This window comes from Paralichthys olivaceus, chromosome 2, assembly GCF_024713975.1.
Source record: "Paralichthys olivaceus isolate ysfri-2021 chromosome 2, ASM2471397v2, whole genome shotgun sequence".
NCBI classification, from domain to species: Eukaryota; Metazoa; Chordata; class Actinopteri; order Pleuronectiformes; family Paralichthyidae; genus Paralichthys; species Paralichthys olivaceus.
Window position 1 is genome coordinate 6,358,207 of NC_091094.1, and position 18,125 is coordinate 6,376,331.

The window sequence follows — 18,125 nt, forward strand, 5'->3', positions numbered from 1 at the left end:
AGGTTTTGATGAATATTGAAAAACTCAAAGATATTCAGCCCAAAAACAAAAAATACTACAGTCACAAGAGTTAGCTACCTTGTATCTGCATCCTGTATATTATACTTGTTCTGGCAATTTAGCACCATATAGGTCACCTACCTCATGTATATAATGTAACCTGTACGTTAATGATCAATATTTTTTCCTCTAGTTACAATGCCACCATATCCACATAGTAATTCAATGTTTCTTTTGCCCACCTTCGCACACCTTGTCTTCCATTGCACTACTGTATAGTACAGTTTAACTCTATTTTCACATAGTAGTTATTTGTATTTTGCTAGTTTCTTGTATTTCTTGTGTAAGTACACTGAGCACAATTACACTGTTCCTAGTATGTGTACTGTGTACATATACTTGGCAAATAAAGCTGATATTATATCAAGATAAACATTTCAGTTGATTAATAATTATCATTATACATGTACAATTGTTATTATTGTTCGAAGACTAATTTTGCTCCTGAGTGAAGGTTGTGGTTTTAATCTCTTCTTCATGAGCAACAAATGACAATCACTTGATAAACAGCAAAACATTTTACAAATCTGTTTAATTGTGTCTTGTACGTCTTTGCATTTTATTGATAGTCTATTGGACTTTTGTTATATTGCTATTGAAGGCAATGACACTGTGATATTTATTGATATTGTTTTACTGCCCAGCCCTAAATGTCACAATATAGTGCTAATAAAAGCATGAAATATTAAGGCTAGGTAACCTTGAACCATCACATTCAGGACATGTTTCCATGATTTATTTTTTCCCTTGAAAGTTGACTTAAGTTTAAGTCATTGTCACGCTGCAGACATTTTTTATTCCAAGCAGGAACAGGCTCATAATTCATTCACACCACATTCCTCGTCTTTCTCATTTGTTTTCAGCAATTTATTTTAAAGTACCAGCAATTTCACACTCTCTGTATTTGTATGGACACGATGCATTCACAGGATCTCTCTCGTGTAATGCTCCAGGAAAAGTTCTGAGAAAAAGGAGTAGGTCAAACAAGGAGGTGTAGCGGGTACTGCTGCATCACAAAGCCTCCATTTAAACACAAAACCTTACCATTTATGACACAAGCTGATGTTAAGTGTTAATTTCACAGTAACAGTCTCTGTCAAGGTGTAATGTAAGGACATGCATCAAATACAAATAAAGCGGGGGCCCTCTCATGAAAACATAACTCAATAACGTTGCTAGAGGTCATTAACTCCAAATGATACCTTCAAGGATTAATCATTGTCACTTTAAGTATATCTATGCTAAAGAGTTGAGATGTTTTAAGTAGTTTTTTATATACTTTATATCCTTAAATAATGATTAAGTGGAACAGGAAACAAATAAAATAAATAACATGCGTTTTGTTGTTTTTGTTCTACGCTATTAAACATGTATGTCAAGACTATAACAGATGTAATCTAATCAGTTCAAAACACTGTTTGCAGGTTCAGGTCTTCACTCTGTAAAGAAACATATTTTTAGGTCATTTCATCGACACCCTGTTAAAATTACTTGTAATATTAGTAATGAAAATAATACCTCTGACGTTCAGGATCATTGAGCACTCCGCTGACCCCAGTTTGTTCTCAATAACTACTTTGTATTCACCATTGTCTTTGGCTCCGACCCTCAGTATGAGCAAGGAGCAGACACCGCAGACATTAGTGATGTGGTAGTTGGTGTTTGTGTTCAGGTTGATGTTGTTGCGGTACCACGTCACACGAGGAGATGGATCTCCCTTAACTGCACAACTCATGTGACACTCGTAGCCTTGTGGAGCCGTACGCATCTTCAGGGGGACGATAAATGCTGGAGGGGCCTGGAAGTCCACGTTTTTTTTCTTTGGCATGTTCACTTTGAACTTTTCTGAAAGAAATGCATAAAGGTTTACAGAATTGTGATAATTAAATAATGAGTTTAAACATGTGTCCCTGAGACATTTTCTCTAACTAGAAGGATAACTATTTAGTTCTGGCATGATTTGGCTTTGATTTGGCTCTCTGATTGAAATGGTGGCACAAACCTTTTTCCTTTCTGTTTTCAAACACAGGGGATTCAGTAGGTGTTGAAAGGCCCATGTCATTTTTAGCAAACACTCTGAAGTAGTACTCCCGTCCAGGCAAAATATTTACAACTGTGAACTTGTTGTTGAAGAGGTTGTCGGCCATTGTCCTCCAAGTGCGCTTGAAGGAGTCCCGTTGGGAAACCATGTAGTGTAGCCTGTCGTCCCTCTTCTCATCTGGAGAGGGAGACCAGGACAGAGTCACTGTTCCTGGGATGTTTTGATCCAGCTCCACTGATCCTGGAGGCCTGGGATCATCTGCAATCACATGTAGAGACACAGTCATACTGTACTTTCATTACAGTCTCAGTCCATTTCCATGTGAATTCCACCCAACTGCCAATAAGGTTATGGTGGTTACTTTTTATACTGTGGCATTATGATGGAACAAAAACACTGTTGGGTAAGATAAGTATTTTGCTGTCTCTGCTTAGTGTTGAGTGCTAAAAATAAGAGGTGGGAACTTCAAGCAGAGGATTTGAAACAGCCGGTTCAGACAAGAGTGTTGGGCATATTCAAAAATGTTATTATACACACTATGCTTTCGTCTTGGTCTTCTTTGACAAATTCGACTGGCTCGTCTTACTCTACAGACCATATTTGAACCTGGATAATTCTTTGTAATTAGTGTATTTCTATACCAAACAATGATTAACACAAAATGTATTCTGAAAGCAGATCTTGCTTGTTCCTATTCTACTGTAACTCCACATCTATGTACCTAAAATAGATCTAATGTGGATAAAATGGTTGGTTCATAGTCAAGTCACATTAGTACTCTTTATTGGAGTCTGAATTCATTCATTCATCCATTTACCTGTAACTCTTATTTCAACATTGAAGCTCTCCTGGCCGACCAGGTTCTTGACGGTAATGCTGTAGACGCCGCTGTCAGAGCGTTCAGAAGTGGGGATCAACAACTGAGAGCCTTTATCAGAGTTGGTAATTGTCACATGTTTAGCCACTGGAATTCCATCTTTTAACCAACTAATCTCTGGGAGTGGGGAGGCCTGTAGACGATAGGGATCAGATAAATACATTGATAAAGATATACATGATGTTAATTAAACATTCAAACATTAAAATATATTCTCCACTGAACCTGTTCGGTGGGAAAGCTCTTGCAAAGTACCTCAAAGTTGATGTTCAGACGGACTGTGTTTCCAGATCTCACCACCACAAAGGTTTTCATGTTTCTGTCTTTAAATTTTGGCCGTACTGCAACGATAACATTTTAAATTGATTCATATTCATACAATTTAGCAGATAGTATAAATGTAGTTTTTCATTATTTTTAAAATTTTAGGTGAGGGAAGAAGAGTGAAAAGTTATTTCACATAATATTATTACCTTTATAAATCCAGAGCTATTATAGATTATTTGCATGTTATAATGTATTGTGCTCATGAGTATAATAGCTGTTAAAAATTCCCCGTTACTCTCTGTTACTGGAACCTATGTGTATTCCACAGTGATTCTATTTATTTCCCCTCCATTATCATGGCATTTTGATGCTTTATGATGTGTTGAAATTACTACACTACTACTGTTAAAAGCTGCATTTGAATCTGATTGTTGTATTTGTGCTGAAATGTCCAAAGTCCTCTTCTTTCATGTCTTTTCACAATTCCACTGTTTAACTACATCATCCAGAGATGTTGAAGAAGTAAATATTGTATCTTGCTAAAAAATGAAGAATAGCTTTTATATAAACAGTTGTCTTGGTGCAGAGCTATATTGTATTTTTGACAGCACTAGGGCTGTTTTAAAGCAAAGGCAGCTATGTGTAGATGTATTTTGTGCTGAAAACCCATTTTTGGAGACTTCTGAGTATTTCAAACAAAAAACTAAACTCCAAGAAAGTATCGAGGTCATGATTCACATCCTCTTACCGGGAGGGGGCATGGCAATGACGTAATTGTCAAAGACCTGAGGTTCTCCATCACCTCCGTAATTGGTGGCAATTACTCTCACCCAGTATGTGGCCATTGCCTTCAAGCCAAGTACAGTGTAGGAAGTTAAAGTAATTGGGACGGCATTACAGCGGGTCCATTCAAGGCTTTCTATCAGTCTTATCTCCACATAGTATTCTTGGGCTTCATCCTCAACCCCTTTCACTTCTTTAGGTTTAGTCCAAGCCAGGGAAAATGTGGTGTAGTTGGAGGATGTTAATTTCAGGTCTGTGACTTTGCCTGGAGGTTCTGGAATGATTGTAAAGACACAGAGAGCTACAGACACTGTTGCATTGAGCAGCACATAGCTTCTCTTTCAATAATTATATTTTCACTGTTGACAACCACAGTGAAATATAAGAACTCAATATGATTGACTTACTCTTTGGATCTCTTGCAATTACTGTGTCACACGGAATACTAGGATCTCCAGCACCAGACAGGTTGATAGCAGACACTCTAAATTCATACGCTGCCCCTTCAAAGACATCTTTCACTGCATACTTTGTATCTGGAGAAAAAGGAAGATGTTGGTATCCAGTCTCTAGAAATATCAGTTAATTTATGCTGATTCAGAGCAAGCATTGATTCTCACATAGTGAAACCAGTGGGAATCTTTTTATAGAAATTTAAAACCATTAAAGAAATATTTTGAGCAGTATCCTCATGGATGCAGTATTCAGTTGAAGTCTTAGTTTGACGGGGTTGATATCCCCATAAGAGGTTGTATATATTAGTTTTCATTACCCATTAATGTAGATGGTTGCCTCCAACTGATAATCTTACCTGTAATTGGCCCTACTTGGTTTACCAGGCTCCAGTAATTAGTGCCTTTCTTATTCTTTTCCAAATTGTAACCCACTATTTTGGTTCCTCCGGTGTCACATGGAGGACTCCATGCCAGATTGATGCAGTCTTTAAAGGCACTGATTACTTTAGGTGCTGTTGGGGCTCCTGGATATCCTGTGGGGGAAACATAGAATTCTGTCAATGTTTATGAGGGTGGCCAATGCTCTACATGTGACACAATTCTGGTACAGAAGTTGGAGTCACCAGGCAAGATGGAAAAACATTAGGTGCAAGATAAAACATGTTGGCATTACTGACTCACATACTTAAACCTTTTTGTAGTTTTGTTGCATCAACAGACATTTTGCCTTTTTGTTATAGTATTACATATTCTCAAAAGAAGTAAAGATCTGTTTATTGTTTGTTCTGCCTACTTCCTCTACCTACTTCCCAAGAAGTTGCTATGTTTTCATTTGAGAGAAGCTAAAGATGCCCTTTGAATTGCTAAAATTAGGCTCTGAACTAATTCTTACGCAGAACACCAGCAGCTATCGCCTCTGTTTGCAGGTAATCACTGATTCCTTCTGATGTCTTGGCTCGAATCCGATAGCAGTATCTTCTTCCAGGGTCGACATCTGAATCTCTGTAACTTGCATCGCTGCCACTGATCTCACCGAGATTTGTCCATTTACTCCGGCCCACTTGTTGGCGCTCTATGATGTAGCTGGTGATCGGGCACCCACCACTGTCTTTTGGTGGTTTCCATTTGAACTCTACAGATGTCACAGCACTTTCAATAATCTCTGCAGGTCCCTGTGGTGGTGTGGGTTTGTCTAATAAAAAAACAATAAGAAATCATATTGTGCTAAAAGAAAATACTATAAATTATATAATTACAAAGTCTCTTTATCAACTCACCTAGTACAATAAGTCTGGAAGTTGCTTCTGTTGTACCGAATTCGTTTTTTATTTTTATTTTGACCTCTCCACTGTCTTTCCTTTGGCACTTAGTCAGACGTAGTTGGCTCTGAGTAGCTGATGTTTCAGTCTTCACATTGAGCCCCGGCAACAGCTCGTCATCATCCTTGTACCACTGTATATTCATCGGGTCTCCGCCTGAGAATTGCAGCTTCCATTCAGCGTTTTCACCCGCTTTTATAATAACTGGCTTTGTGAATTTTCCCAGAGCATCGCTGTCAATTTTGGGCGGATCTTGTTGGAGAGTAAAAAAGACAATTGTCAAAGCCCTGAACCCCTTTAAACTGAATCAAATTATATTTGATCCATGTATATATTTACAATTGTATTTTGATTCTGACCTTGAATATTAAGTGTTGCTTCTGATTTACGTCCTTCAGCTTCAAAGCGGTACACAGCTGTGTCGTCTTTTTTACAGCAATCAATTTTCAACTTGTGACAGGCTCCATCTTTGATGATTCTTACACCATCCCCATTGGTTAGCTTGTCAGATAAAAAGATTTTATATTCACAAGACAAATGTTTGATTAATTAATTTATGCAATGTAATATAAATGTATTTTTACTGAAGTGGAGCTAGAAAATCCATTGCATTGACGTGGTTCTTTATAAACATAATTCATCTGGAGCAGCTGACTCACCAGCTTCCCATTTTTATACCAGCGTCCCTCTGAGGCATCAGTGCTTAGTTTGCAAGTCAGCTCTGCCCGTTCACCAATATTAGCAACAGTATCTGACAGCCCACTGACAAATTGGACACCTCGATCTGTAACAGTAAGAGCAAAGTCAAATTTATAAATGATAGAAACTAAATTGAAGACAATACAACTATTACATTATCCAATGATATTTCCTTTTATGTGGCTTTTATGTGTCTACTTTCTTTCTTGTTTACAGTATGTCTCTATCTTGTGGTTAACACAAAGCCTGGTTTTTAACATTCAATTAATTAATAAACTAAACTAATTAGATTAAATTATAAAGATTATTGGCTTAAGTCTCATCTGAAAATCCATTGTAAGTGGTTTACAAGATTAATGCCCATGATTCTCACTTCAGATGCATTTTCTGTTCTTGATCTTTTGGTCATAGTGAACAATTAATTGAGAGAAAATCCAAAATTGTTGGTGTTATAAAAAAATAATGAATAAAGATTGGTGCCGAGTGTCTTTCTATTATATCTGAAGGAATAAAGCCAGTGCTGCAGAAATGGGTCCAGAATGGTTTAAGCCTAGCAAACCTCAACCTAGAATTTCTCTGACTCGATGATGACAGGCCATTATAGCAAAGCTGACGATTTATGCAGTAGTAGGACAATTTAAGAGCACTGGAATTAAAACTACCACAATCCAATGGAGGCTCTTACCTATAACAGTGTCAGGAACCAAAGGACCAGTTCGTGATCGCTTCTTTTTCTTATCATCTGTATCTCCCATATTATTTTCATTATCTCCATCATCTCCATCTGTCTTCATCCCAGATCCATCTTTGGATCCATCACTAGACCCGTCACCAGAACCTTCTCCTCCATCCGTCAGAGCAGCCGCAGCTTCTGAATCAGCTGTATCTTTCTTAGGCTGTGCTCGTTTGTCTTTTTCTTGTTCAAATGCTTGTTTAGTCAGATTATCCTGATCCCCAGTTTTGATGCCCTCACGACTTTTACTGCCGTCTGGATCAGCTGAAATACAGACAGACTGAATTCTTTATTTTGTTGAAACAGTTATGAAGCCCTTTAAAAGTATAAGAAGTTATTACAAAAAAGTGCTCATGCGAGTTTCCGACCATTAAGATTAGATTAATATTTGATTGATATAATGAAAAAAGAAAGATTCCCCACCTTCCACTGTGAGAGAGGCACTGTTGGAAGTTATCCCAGCGATGGCATAATATGCTCCATTATCTGCCATTTTACAGTCTCTGACTCTTAATGTGTGAGTGAGTTTGTCTTCTGAGACGGTGATTTCATATTTGTCCCCATGATCGAGTGATGAGTCCTGTTTTGACCATGTGATTCTGTTGAGCGGTGTCGACAAGACACACTGAAAGATTGCATCCTCGCTTTCAACAGCCTTTGCATCCTTGATCTTTGCTACAAAGTTCACAGCAGGCACTAAAAGAAGAGAGAAAGTTCACCACCTGCTAATACAAATATCCTGTTTTATTGAAAGTAGAACATTATGCTTTACCTTGAAAGTCAGTTGTCAGGACATTTGCTTCTTCAACATCAACCTGGTAAAATCCAGCATCTTCTGGTTGAGGGTCTTTGATGCTGAAAACATACTTTGTCCCGGTTTTCTTAAGGCTATGCTTTGAAGTTTCATCATCACCGTATTGTACTGATTTTCCATCCTTTTGAGAGAAAAGAAGTCACAAAGTTAATGTTAGCTGTTATTGATCTTAACAAAGAATACTTTGGAATATTGTGGAAGTTGAACCCACCTTGTATAAATCAATAACACTGTTGGGGTCCCAGAGAGTCATGTTGAGGCTAAATTCAGCTCTCCCATTAGGTTTCACTTCTATTTGTTTCACATTCTCCAGCTTCTCTATAACCTGCAACAAATATAAAGTATGCATCCATCATAGATATCGCTCTGAACTTGCTTAGGCCATAGAATTACAATTCAAGCAGCCTTGAGCAGAGCATTGGATATTTGTTAAGATGCACTAGGCTCTACCCTCAGGCAAAGCTAACATCCATAAAAATTAAAAACATAAAACTTTCAAATATTATATTATATATTATATAATACTCGTCACTTCATGAAAACAAAGTAAAGCTGTGAGTGCAGTGAAATGCTTCTTTACAGACTGGTCTTGAAAGACTCCAGATTTTCTATTCTCTCTTTATCAGATTCTAGGCAAACGTTATAAACCCTCACACCAAAATATGCAAAATAAGTTTTTACACATTGCTCGAAACATCACCAAGATATATGTACGAATACATGTGCAGTTGTTTTAGTTGTTATATTCTTCATGCAGTACCTTTGCCTGTTCATCTTCTCTCTCTTTTTTCATCTGGTTGAGTCTCTTCAGCATCCAACGAAAGTCAGTTACACCAAAGTCCAAACAGATTTTTTCGTAGTCCTTTCTTGGTGCACTGAGAAGCAACTCCCAGAGCTTAGGATCAATTTCTCCCTCTTTCTTTGGTGGCAGTTGTTTTTTTCTGGTGACAACAACACTGGAAGAGTAGAATGTTTTAGTGTGTTTAAAGTAGGCTTGTTTGGTATGGTACTAAATTGGTACCGGGGTACTGATGCATTTAAAATGGTACTATACAGCGCTTGGATAAGATCAGTACTTTTTTAATTTTTTTTATTTATTTATTTTTTTGTAATTTGAGCCGGGGCGAGCAGGCCAGGGCCAGCAGGCCCCAAACCAGGTGCGCGAAGTGCTATATGGAATTGGCTTGAAAACATATGAGCACGGTGAAGCCATTAATACCGATGCGCCACTGTGCAAACAGTGTTACAAAACATGTGTGGCAAAGGGTGGAAACACTTCCAACTTGGCAAAACACTTGAAGGACAAGCATCCAGACCTGCTCAAGGAGTTCAGAGAACCATCCGTATCAATACCAAAATGTTGGTATCGTGACAACACTAGTTTACAGCATTTCATGTTAAACGTTGACTTGAACTCACGTTTTCTTAAGCATTGATCTGAAATCCTGTGGTGCTTGTCCGTCACCTGAAAAATCAAAAATGCAACAGTCAGATTGTTTCCAACTTTTGTTCAGTAGAGTTTCTTTGAAACCTTAAAATGTTGGAAATGCAAACAAGTCATTTTTTTTACTTTTTTAATAATTATTTGAAACTAATAAACGTCTTACCTGCCCGACCTTTCTTCTTTAAGCCAACTAGAGGAAAACAAAACAAAATAAAAGTGAATTGTCATACCCACAGTATCGGATATTGTAATTTAATTTATTGATTAAATCTGTGTTTTACCTTCAGTAACACTGAGTGTTGTGGTGCAGACAGCATTTCCAAACTCATTGGTGGCTAAGCATCTGTAGGTGTCAGCTTGGTCTAGTTTTACATTTGGTATCTGATTAAAAAGAAAAAATAATTTTAAAGAAACGAATTTCCTCAATAATATAGTTGAGTCCTGAACTCAAACAGCATTCCTCGTATTTTGAAAGTAATTGTTACAATATATAAGTTTAAGTTTCTGTTTTATATGATGTGGAGCATTTTATTTGAATACTCTTCTCTCACCTCTAAAATGTGCTCTCGAGCTCTTTCATCATATCGGTTCTTGTACTTTTCTGGGTCATCAACTTCACCATTGTGGCGCTCCCAGGTGACAGTTGGTGCTGGCTCTCCGCTAACCATAGCTTTTAAAACGGCTTTTTTACCTAAAAGAAATAAAAATACAGTGAGCCACAATAGTAATCCAGTTGTAAATTGTGCCTGATAATGTTATTAGAATAGTTTTTTACCCTCTTGTACAGTTGTAGCCAATGGCTTCCGTGTGAAGTCAGGTGTTGACTTTCCAAGAGGCACTCGCTCAACACATTGAGTGATTACAACCCCAGGAACTCTGGACTGTTTCTTGATAGCCACTGTTAAGACCAGACATTGGTAATTTGATAACTTAACTGTCAGGATGTGAAAGTCAAACCAGCCAAGGATCATGTGATGAACAGAAAACATACATGCTTCATGTATTGAAACAGAGTATATAAATTATTTACACTATAAAAACATCCCTGAGCCGAACCATTGGTTTGATTACTTCAAAATGTCTCGAAAGTTATCCCACCAATCAAGTCCACATTTTTTAAATAATTAAAACACATTGTAAAATGTTTGATATACATTATATCAAAGATTTGCAAGAAAAAAGTTACTAAATAAGATTCCATGGTAAGTTCAGATGGGGGCTGGGTAACATCTTCATCATGCAGTTGCAGTTATATCAGTGTCTCACAAGAGGGCAATATTTCCTTTCTCTTCATCTCAACCATCAGCCACAACATCATGAGACCTTTTAATTTTGTGAACCGCTCTGATTAAGTCTTTTATATGAATTTATATGAATGTATTTGTGCAGCTGTAAACAACAATACACATCAAACTCACACTGTAAAATGTATACGCAAAATGCCAAATTTAAGTCACGTTCGACCACAGTTGCACACTCCAGTTCAGTAGATAGTGGTAATACTACTTATTTGCCAACCGCCATAAAATAAGAAAAATAAGAAGATATCACAAGCCACTACAAATTGTGTGTGTGTGGCCTGAGGTTCTAGCCAGGTCGTCCAGTGTGTGTGTTTTGAAGACTATAAGATAAAAATGCTTCTAATCTGTCATTATGTCCGTGGTCTCACATTTTTTAGATTGGTCAAAAGTTGTAAATCCTCTAGTGTGCTGCAGCCATTAGGCTTTAGCTTTTGTAGCCATTAACACTTCTTATCTGTGGTTGTGGAGATGGCAGAATAGAGAAAGGTGTCACATTTTTCAGCCTGTTTCCCCTCTAACGTTTCAACTGTAGGATGAGTCACAACTCAACACCAAGCTCATCCAACAGCTGTTGAAATCACAAAACTCCAACTGACCATCTGTTACTTTTTCTGCTCTGGCATCATACCTCATTATGACTCAGAGCTGCTGTAGTCACCTTGTGGCCTCAACATACTGCTGCAGCTCATAAATAGGTCAAACAAATAATTACCTGGCAGCTATGTGCAGAATCAAATACATCCTGTTATCATGACAGTTTACCATTTTACACCATATGCAGTATTTCATTTATAGAATTAGGATGCTTGTATTACAGCACTTGTTTCCAAAGGTATAGGTCATAATCTGGTGAATCAGTGCAGTGATCCCTTTATATACAGTCTATGGCAGTGACACAACCTCAGTAGTCAAACAACCTCATACAACTCAGCTCAACAAGTTCATCCACATCTGTGATGCCCTAATCAATAATTCATATGCAGCTAATGGGACTTAAAACTGTGAAAGGTTTCAGAGGTTCTTTCAAAAAAAGTGGATGTTCACAATCCTTTAAGGTTTTAAATGAGAACACAAAAATAAACATGGATAAAAAAAAAGAGGAAAAAACAAATGGAAATCAGATCCTCTCTGAAGTGAAAGATTTGCAGAGACAAATATTAAACTCAAGTGTTAGCTTCATATTTCACTTTCTGTGTGAGCAGAATTTAGATAACTCTCCATCACTTCTTTGCAGCAGGATTGAATATTCATCAAATCCCATGTGTCATTTCTCAAGGGGTTGGTTTTACACTCGTATATCATCTGAATTCAGGCAGGATTATCGTAACCTTGTTCCCCAAGCATTGATTCACGCATAATCCAAGTCTGGTAGGACAGAAGTCGGTTGTTTGCTTCTGCATACCAATTGCTTTTGGAAGAAGTGTGTGGATTTGGACAGCCGCAGACTGCAGCACACCTTCAGTGAGATTGTGTTGGCTGTATAAAGCCGATATCCTGTTCATAAACCACTCTGAGCCACCAACCAACACTTGGCCTCTTGAACAAGTGTGAATGATTTCCAGACACTCTGGAATAGGGTTTCTTAGAGGTAGAAAATTAAAGGTGTACACTTCTTGTCCTTCATATGTATCCTCAGGAATACATTAAATTAAGTTGAAAATGTTTTGGCGTTGGTGATTAAGCAAGCATAATTACAGTTAGAGTTAATTTTAATCTTTCTTTGTTGTCTTCATAATTGACCAACTCTTACAAGTGTCTTTACATGTATTAAAGGGTGTTTTCACCCCTGATGGTCTGGACCAAGGTTCATGTCTTTGTTGCATTATTTGATCTGATTAGTAAAGTTTTCACTCAGCAATTTAGAGAGTTTTGCAGAACCCTTCAAACGTTGTGTCGTCAGCACCTACATATGCTGCGTCTGCCTTTCTTGACATCGATTGGTTTTTAGAAGGTTGTGCATTGGACGTGTTCATGTTTTCAATCAGGCTACTGTATTCACTAATGTTTTTGAATAACATGCATAAAAGAAGTAGTCTTTCCTTTTTTTAATTGAGAATGAATGTGTTTACTCTGTTAATTTGTTGCCCCTGTGATATGAGTAAAGTATTACTCCTCATCCTTCAAACTTTGTATCATCAGAGGTGCAGACAACAAGGAATCCTGTGAGCCGCTTCTTCTTCTTCTTCTTCTATTGTTTAATGCTCTCTCAACTTCCTGCAATAGGTCCGTCTGAATAATCTAAAACAGTGTTTACTTACAGCCAACAATCCCAATAGTGTTTCCTTGATCCAGACCGACACCACTGGTTTTTGGTCAGATATAGATTTGGTTTGTTGATTCAGACTGTGGTACCTTTCACACCTGTTTTTTTTCTAATCAGACTAAACTGAAGTTTAACCTGTGTGTAATTGTATGTATATATGAGCAAAGGGCTTTGTCTGAAGTGTTTATGTATTTAAAGATAACAGTACTAACAGTAACATATAAACAGCCACTTACCTACGGCCTTTGGGTCCCGCTTTTTATCCAACATTGCAGCGTTGTCAGTTATTTGTCATATAAAAGCTGTTGTCACTCTTTGGCTAGAACACAAAGAAAAGCTGTCACCGCTCTGTGCGTTGTGGTTGATGCCTGTTTGCACTTCTCTGTGGCAGACATTTGAACAATGAAAGAGTTCCCATGAGTTAGACAAACTTTATCATCAAACCATAATGTACAACAATCTAAATGGCTTTCAAATAAATGTTACGGAGGGAAAGAATCATAAAAATGAACTGCAGCAAATATGCTTCACAGTCCTCATATTTATTTGTGGGCCCTGTTGCAGTGTTTCTCAACCTTTGGGTCAAAGCCTTCAAGGCTCTCTTAATATTAGATGTTGTTATTAATTAATATTGTCTCAGCAGATTAATTTACTTTTTTTAGTACCACTTCTCTGCAAATTGCCCTCAATAGAAAAATACACACGTCAGTAGAAAAGTAATAAGTAAGATAATAATCTTTAAGCAAATATAAAAACATGGAAATAAAAAATATAAAATGTAAACACAATATATATATATATATATATATATATATACACACATATAGAATGAACAGGATTGTACATCAGACATTAGAATTTCAAATACAGGAAAAATAAGGCAATAATAATCACACAATATTACAAAGCATTAAAACATTTAGCTAATTATAAACTTGTGACTAATTGGTGTTCATTATCTCTAAGTATTGTCCTTGGCCTTGCGAGCCATTGGTATCCAAACATTTGAATATTTAACATTTAAAATTTTCCATTGGTCGACACTGCTCTTGAACAACCTCAGTGGACACTAAGCTTGATATATTGATCTTCTGATGGTATACTTTTGTTCTGCCTGATCATGCTTTGCATACAACTGTTCCAGTTCCTGCAAAGTGTTTTTAGAGTTTTAAATCCACTGCCTCACAATCTGAGTCTGAGAAAGCCTCTCTTTGCTCTGAATAACAATTTGATTTCCGACACTTTCACTTAGTTCTGATGCTTTTTTCTTTCTCTCTATCACAACACTACTAAAAGCACATAGGTGAACGCTGGCTGTAGGTTCAGTTACTTGAACAAGCCTCTGATGAGTTAATAAAATCCACGAGTGTCATCTGGGTGCATGCTTCAATAGAGCGGATACAGCTCAAGGAAACTTGACCTTGTTTATCGACCACTGCCTGTCAGGCTCTCATCGCCCATTGAAAAACCTATAATTTGACCACTACACAAACAGTCCATGCAGAAAGTGTCCAGATCCCTTTATGTTTTTCACATTTTGCTAGCCTGCAACCCTAAGCTAGAATTATTTTTTCTTGCTGCTCAACACCCAATAACCCTTAATGGCAAAGGGAAAGTAAATGTTTGCAAATTTATTAAAAATGAAAAGCTAAAATATCTCAAATACAGTTTTATTATTTAGACCCTTTGCTCAGTACTTAGTTGAAGCTCCCTGTGCAGCGATTATAGCCTCAAGTCTTCCTTGATATGACACAACAGGCTTTGCACATCTAGATTTGGGGATTATCTTCTGTCATTCATATTCACTCAAACTCCATCAGCTTGAATAGGGACCGTCAGTGTACAGCCTTTCTCAGCTGTGCGGCCACTCAAGGACATTCACAGGTTGTCCTGTCCCCTAAGCCACTTCTACATTATTTTGTCTGTGTGAAATACTCTCATAGCCTTCCCCAGATCAATGTCTCGAGACAATTCTGCCTCAAAGCTGTGCACACAGTTCCTAAATCCTCACAGCCTCTCCAAGTCATATTGAATCAATTTGACTCCAATCAAGGTATAGAAACATCTGAAAGATAATCAATACAAGGCTCCTGAGCTAAACTTCAAGCAATGGATGTGAATACAAAGAGATATTTCAATATCTAATATATGTTCATATAGGTGACAAAGGAAAATCCAAAATAGATTAATGGGGGGAAAAATGCAAATACAGAGGCCTTTACAAAGAACAGGGATGGTTTGATGAGTATGGAAATAATGTGAATCATATGCTCTGAATTTCAGTCTGTAGATAAGATCAAACTCTTTTATCTTTTAGAAAGACCTTCCAATTGTTCTGTAGCGTCCAACGGACTTGTGGAATCAAGGTCAAGGCACATAAATACTATTCTGATGGCACGTGTTGTCCCAACATGTTACTGTCACCTTATAGTGGTTTTTCTTTAATCTTTCCTTAGTTTTTCTCACCTGTCCATGTGTGTATGCATATTTATGTAATATATATGATAGACATGACTAAATTTGATGTACTTTTGCTTAAAGGTGACACTAATGGATTTTGCACAAATTTTTATTTAACTTTTTATTTTATTTACAAATGTACAGTTTTAGTTAATAGATGAATCAGTTATCTGTTTCTGATCAGATCTTTTATTTATTTTTATATAATTCATTTAGAACATAGCCCCCCCACCACACACACACACACACACACACACACACACACACACACACACACACACACACAGTTGCAAGTATAGTCAAGGTTGCATGACTTAACTTCTGTAATGGAAACTTGACCATTCTTTTGCTGCTTGGGTCATGAGAACCTAGGACACCCAAAAAGGGGTCATGGGCCAGAGATGGGTTGGCTGGATAAGACTTGCCTTGGAGGTTCTCCTCATGTGTCATCCATGTCTCTGTATGACATCAGCCTGTCAAAGTGGAGTGCCTTGACTCCTTGTGTGACCCGCTCAGACAGTTGGAGACACTTTGGGAAACTGTAAATAGGGAATGTGAAATCCCACCTAGTGGCTGACTCTGCCTAAGTGCCTGTGGAGTCAAGTGGCTGTACCAGCAGTTTAACTGCTCATGATCCAAACATAGACAGGAGCAGAATGTCTTTGCATCAGGCAAGTTAAGGCAGTGCAAATATCTGTGTTGTTTATGCCACAAATTTCTAAAAATTGATTTTCATTTGGGTATTGACTGAAACAATTCACTTGAAACTGAACTGCTGATAGAATATGTAACTTCCTCTTGTGTTTAAAAGTGAAAAAAAAACATTGATTGTGCACTCTATTTACTAAAGTGACAAAAACATTCCAGAAAGGGAATTTTGGATACAGAATTTAATTTAACCAAAACTTCAGCTATAGGCAGTAAATTAGAAATGACTTTGACCTGCTTTTGTGTGTCAAGACTTTTAGCTCAATACATTGCAGGGTATTTTTAATCTCTGAGTTAGTTGGATAATTGTTTTAGTATCTTCAAAGCCAAGAGGCTAAGATTAGAGCAAAATGGGCTGCATATCAAGATTATAACCATAAGGATTTTTATGTGGTTATGTGGTTTCATTTTGAGCAACTCAAGAGGAACAGAGCATATGGAAAAATAATATTTGACCCTGAACATTTACAAACCAGCAAAAAAAAAAGAGAAAAAAGGTTTTGATGTGTCACACTTTTGTGAAAACTGATCTTTAGGCTCCTGCTAAATCCTTTGCTAGTCACAATAACCCAGTTGAAACATGGCACACAGTTAATGTCAGAATTGCAGGATGATGTCAAAAGCTTCATTTTACTTTTCTGTTAGTTTAAGAAACCAATTTCAGACTTCACAGCATTAATTTTTTTGTATTTGGCACAAAAAGGTTATTTGGATTGAGATGATCATTTTGACCTAGGTATACAAAAAAACACAATATCTGCTGATCATAAGAATTAAGCATTTCAAAATCTTATGGCATTTTTCTTGTTGAGCTTTTGTCAGTAGTTGAGCAGAGTTAAATACAGTATTTTAACCCTTTAACTCCATTATGCTAGTGAGATCAGTAAATCAAGATTGATTAAACTGAAAAATTAAGTTAAACTTCCCTGTACTGCTCCCTCATTGAAATAATGTTACATTTGAATATCCTGCATGAAGGTTTCAATTACATCTTTAAAATATTCTCCTTGATATGTATTTGCCTGATTTAATTAAATTTATTCATACTGGCTGCTAATTAACAAAATCTGACTTACTTTCCGTTCTTCCGCGTCTACCTTCAGCTGTCCGTCTTAAGCTTGTACTCGCTCTCTCTATCCAGTATTTCAAAGTGGACACCCCTTTTTGTCTGGTGATAAAAATGGTTTTGGGGATGTGCATAGAAAACCCATACATGGCTGAAATGTAATTAGTAAAACCCATATTATGGCAACGATATAAGGTGGAGGTTCATCTTTCTTATCCCAATGAAAGGGATCACTTTGCAGCTGCCCCTGGAAATACATTATGACTGTTCATTCAATCTGTCATTGGACACATCCAGTAGACGTTTTCTACTGTGACTGTTGACAATATAAAAACACCCGCAGCATCATATGTGACTAGTTGTGTATATCAGTATCCACACCTGTCAGAAAGGGATGAAGTCTAGCAAAGTATCATTAATGCCAATCTCATTAGTGATGGATATATCTGCACTTGACCTTCATGGTGTAGACTTCATGAATTGTGGATCCAAAACAACCACAGTAATGTCCCACATGCAAGAGGTAAAGCATCCCACCATAAGCCTTTGACTGGCAGCTTAACAAGGTTTCTAGTAATATGATCAATTCACTGTGGTCTTTATTGGACAGTTAACATTAACACGAGACATTTTATTCGGTAAAATAATCTGTGATTGATATGAATGAATTGGCTGATCCAGTTAGTCTCTGAAAGCATAAACGGAAATTCTCACAGCACCGTATGGTATTTAGTTAGTCACATTGTGGCGGCATTATAAAAAGATGGTTACTCATGATGGTGTTGTTGTTTTGTACTGAGCACTGAGTACCTAGAAATAAGGTCCCCATTGTCAG

The 18,125-nt window shown here is 37.2% G+C and overlaps 1 protein-coding gene across 2 annotated transcripts; it reads right to left on the reverse strand.

Annotated features, from left to right (window-relative positions):
• Nucleotides 1-905: 905 nt before the first annotated feature.
• LOC109635399 (immunoglobulin-like and fibronectin type III domain-containing protein 1) lies at nucleotides 906-17,392 on the reverse strand. 2 transcript variants are annotated; one of them, XM_069533265.1, is made up of 24 exons: nucleotides 17,301-17,392; nucleotides 13,293-13,375; nucleotides 10,268-10,390; nucleotides 10,044-10,183; nucleotides 9,774-9,873; nucleotides 9,656-9,682; nucleotides 9,468-9,513; nucleotides 8,809-9,004; nucleotides 8,260-8,373; nucleotides 8,007-8,169; nucleotides 7,658-7,930; nucleotides 7,187-7,498; nucleotides 6,462-6,586; nucleotides 6,162-6,303; nucleotides 5,761-6,054; nucleotides 5,376-5,675; nucleotides 4,840-5,016; nucleotides 4,436-4,564; nucleotides 3,994-4,302; nucleotides 3,234-3,319; nucleotides 2,919-3,111; nucleotides 2,063-2,359; nucleotides 1,579-1,905; nucleotides 906-1,499 (listed from the first exon to the last, which is right to left on the reverse strand). In XM_069533265.1, the coding sequence occupies exons 2-24, from the start codon at nucleotides 13,324-13,326 to the stop codon at nucleotides 1,495-1,497; spliced, it is 3,912 nt and encodes a 1,303-aa protein (XP_069389366.1). In that variant the 5' UTR covers nucleotides 13,327-13,375; nucleotides 17,301-17,392; the 3' UTR covers nucleotides 906-1,494. The 2 variants fall into 2 exon arrangements, with proteins under 2 accessions (XP_069389366.1, XP_069389375.1); XM_069533274.1 differs by lacking the exons at nucleotides 2,919-3,111; nucleotides 3,234-3,319; nucleotides 3,994-4,302 and having other exon boundaries at nucleotides 17,301-17,377.
• Between the last annotated feature and the right edge of the window lie 733 nt (nucleotides 17,393-18,125).

Bases quoted from the DNA above. Each gene is read 5' to 3' on its own strand.
- LOC109635399 (XM_069533265.1), bottom strand. From the start codon at position 13,326: ATGTTGGATAAAAAGCGGGACCCAAAGGCCGTAG. The intron at 5,017-5,375 runs GTAAGAATTAGT...TTTCCCCCACAG, and splicing joins GATAGCTGCTGGTGTTCTGC to GATATCCAGGAGCCCCAACA. The intron at 3,320-3,993 runs GTAAGAGGATGT...TTATCGTTGCAG, and splicing joins CATTGCCATGCCCCCTCCCG to TACGGCCAAAATTTAAAGAC.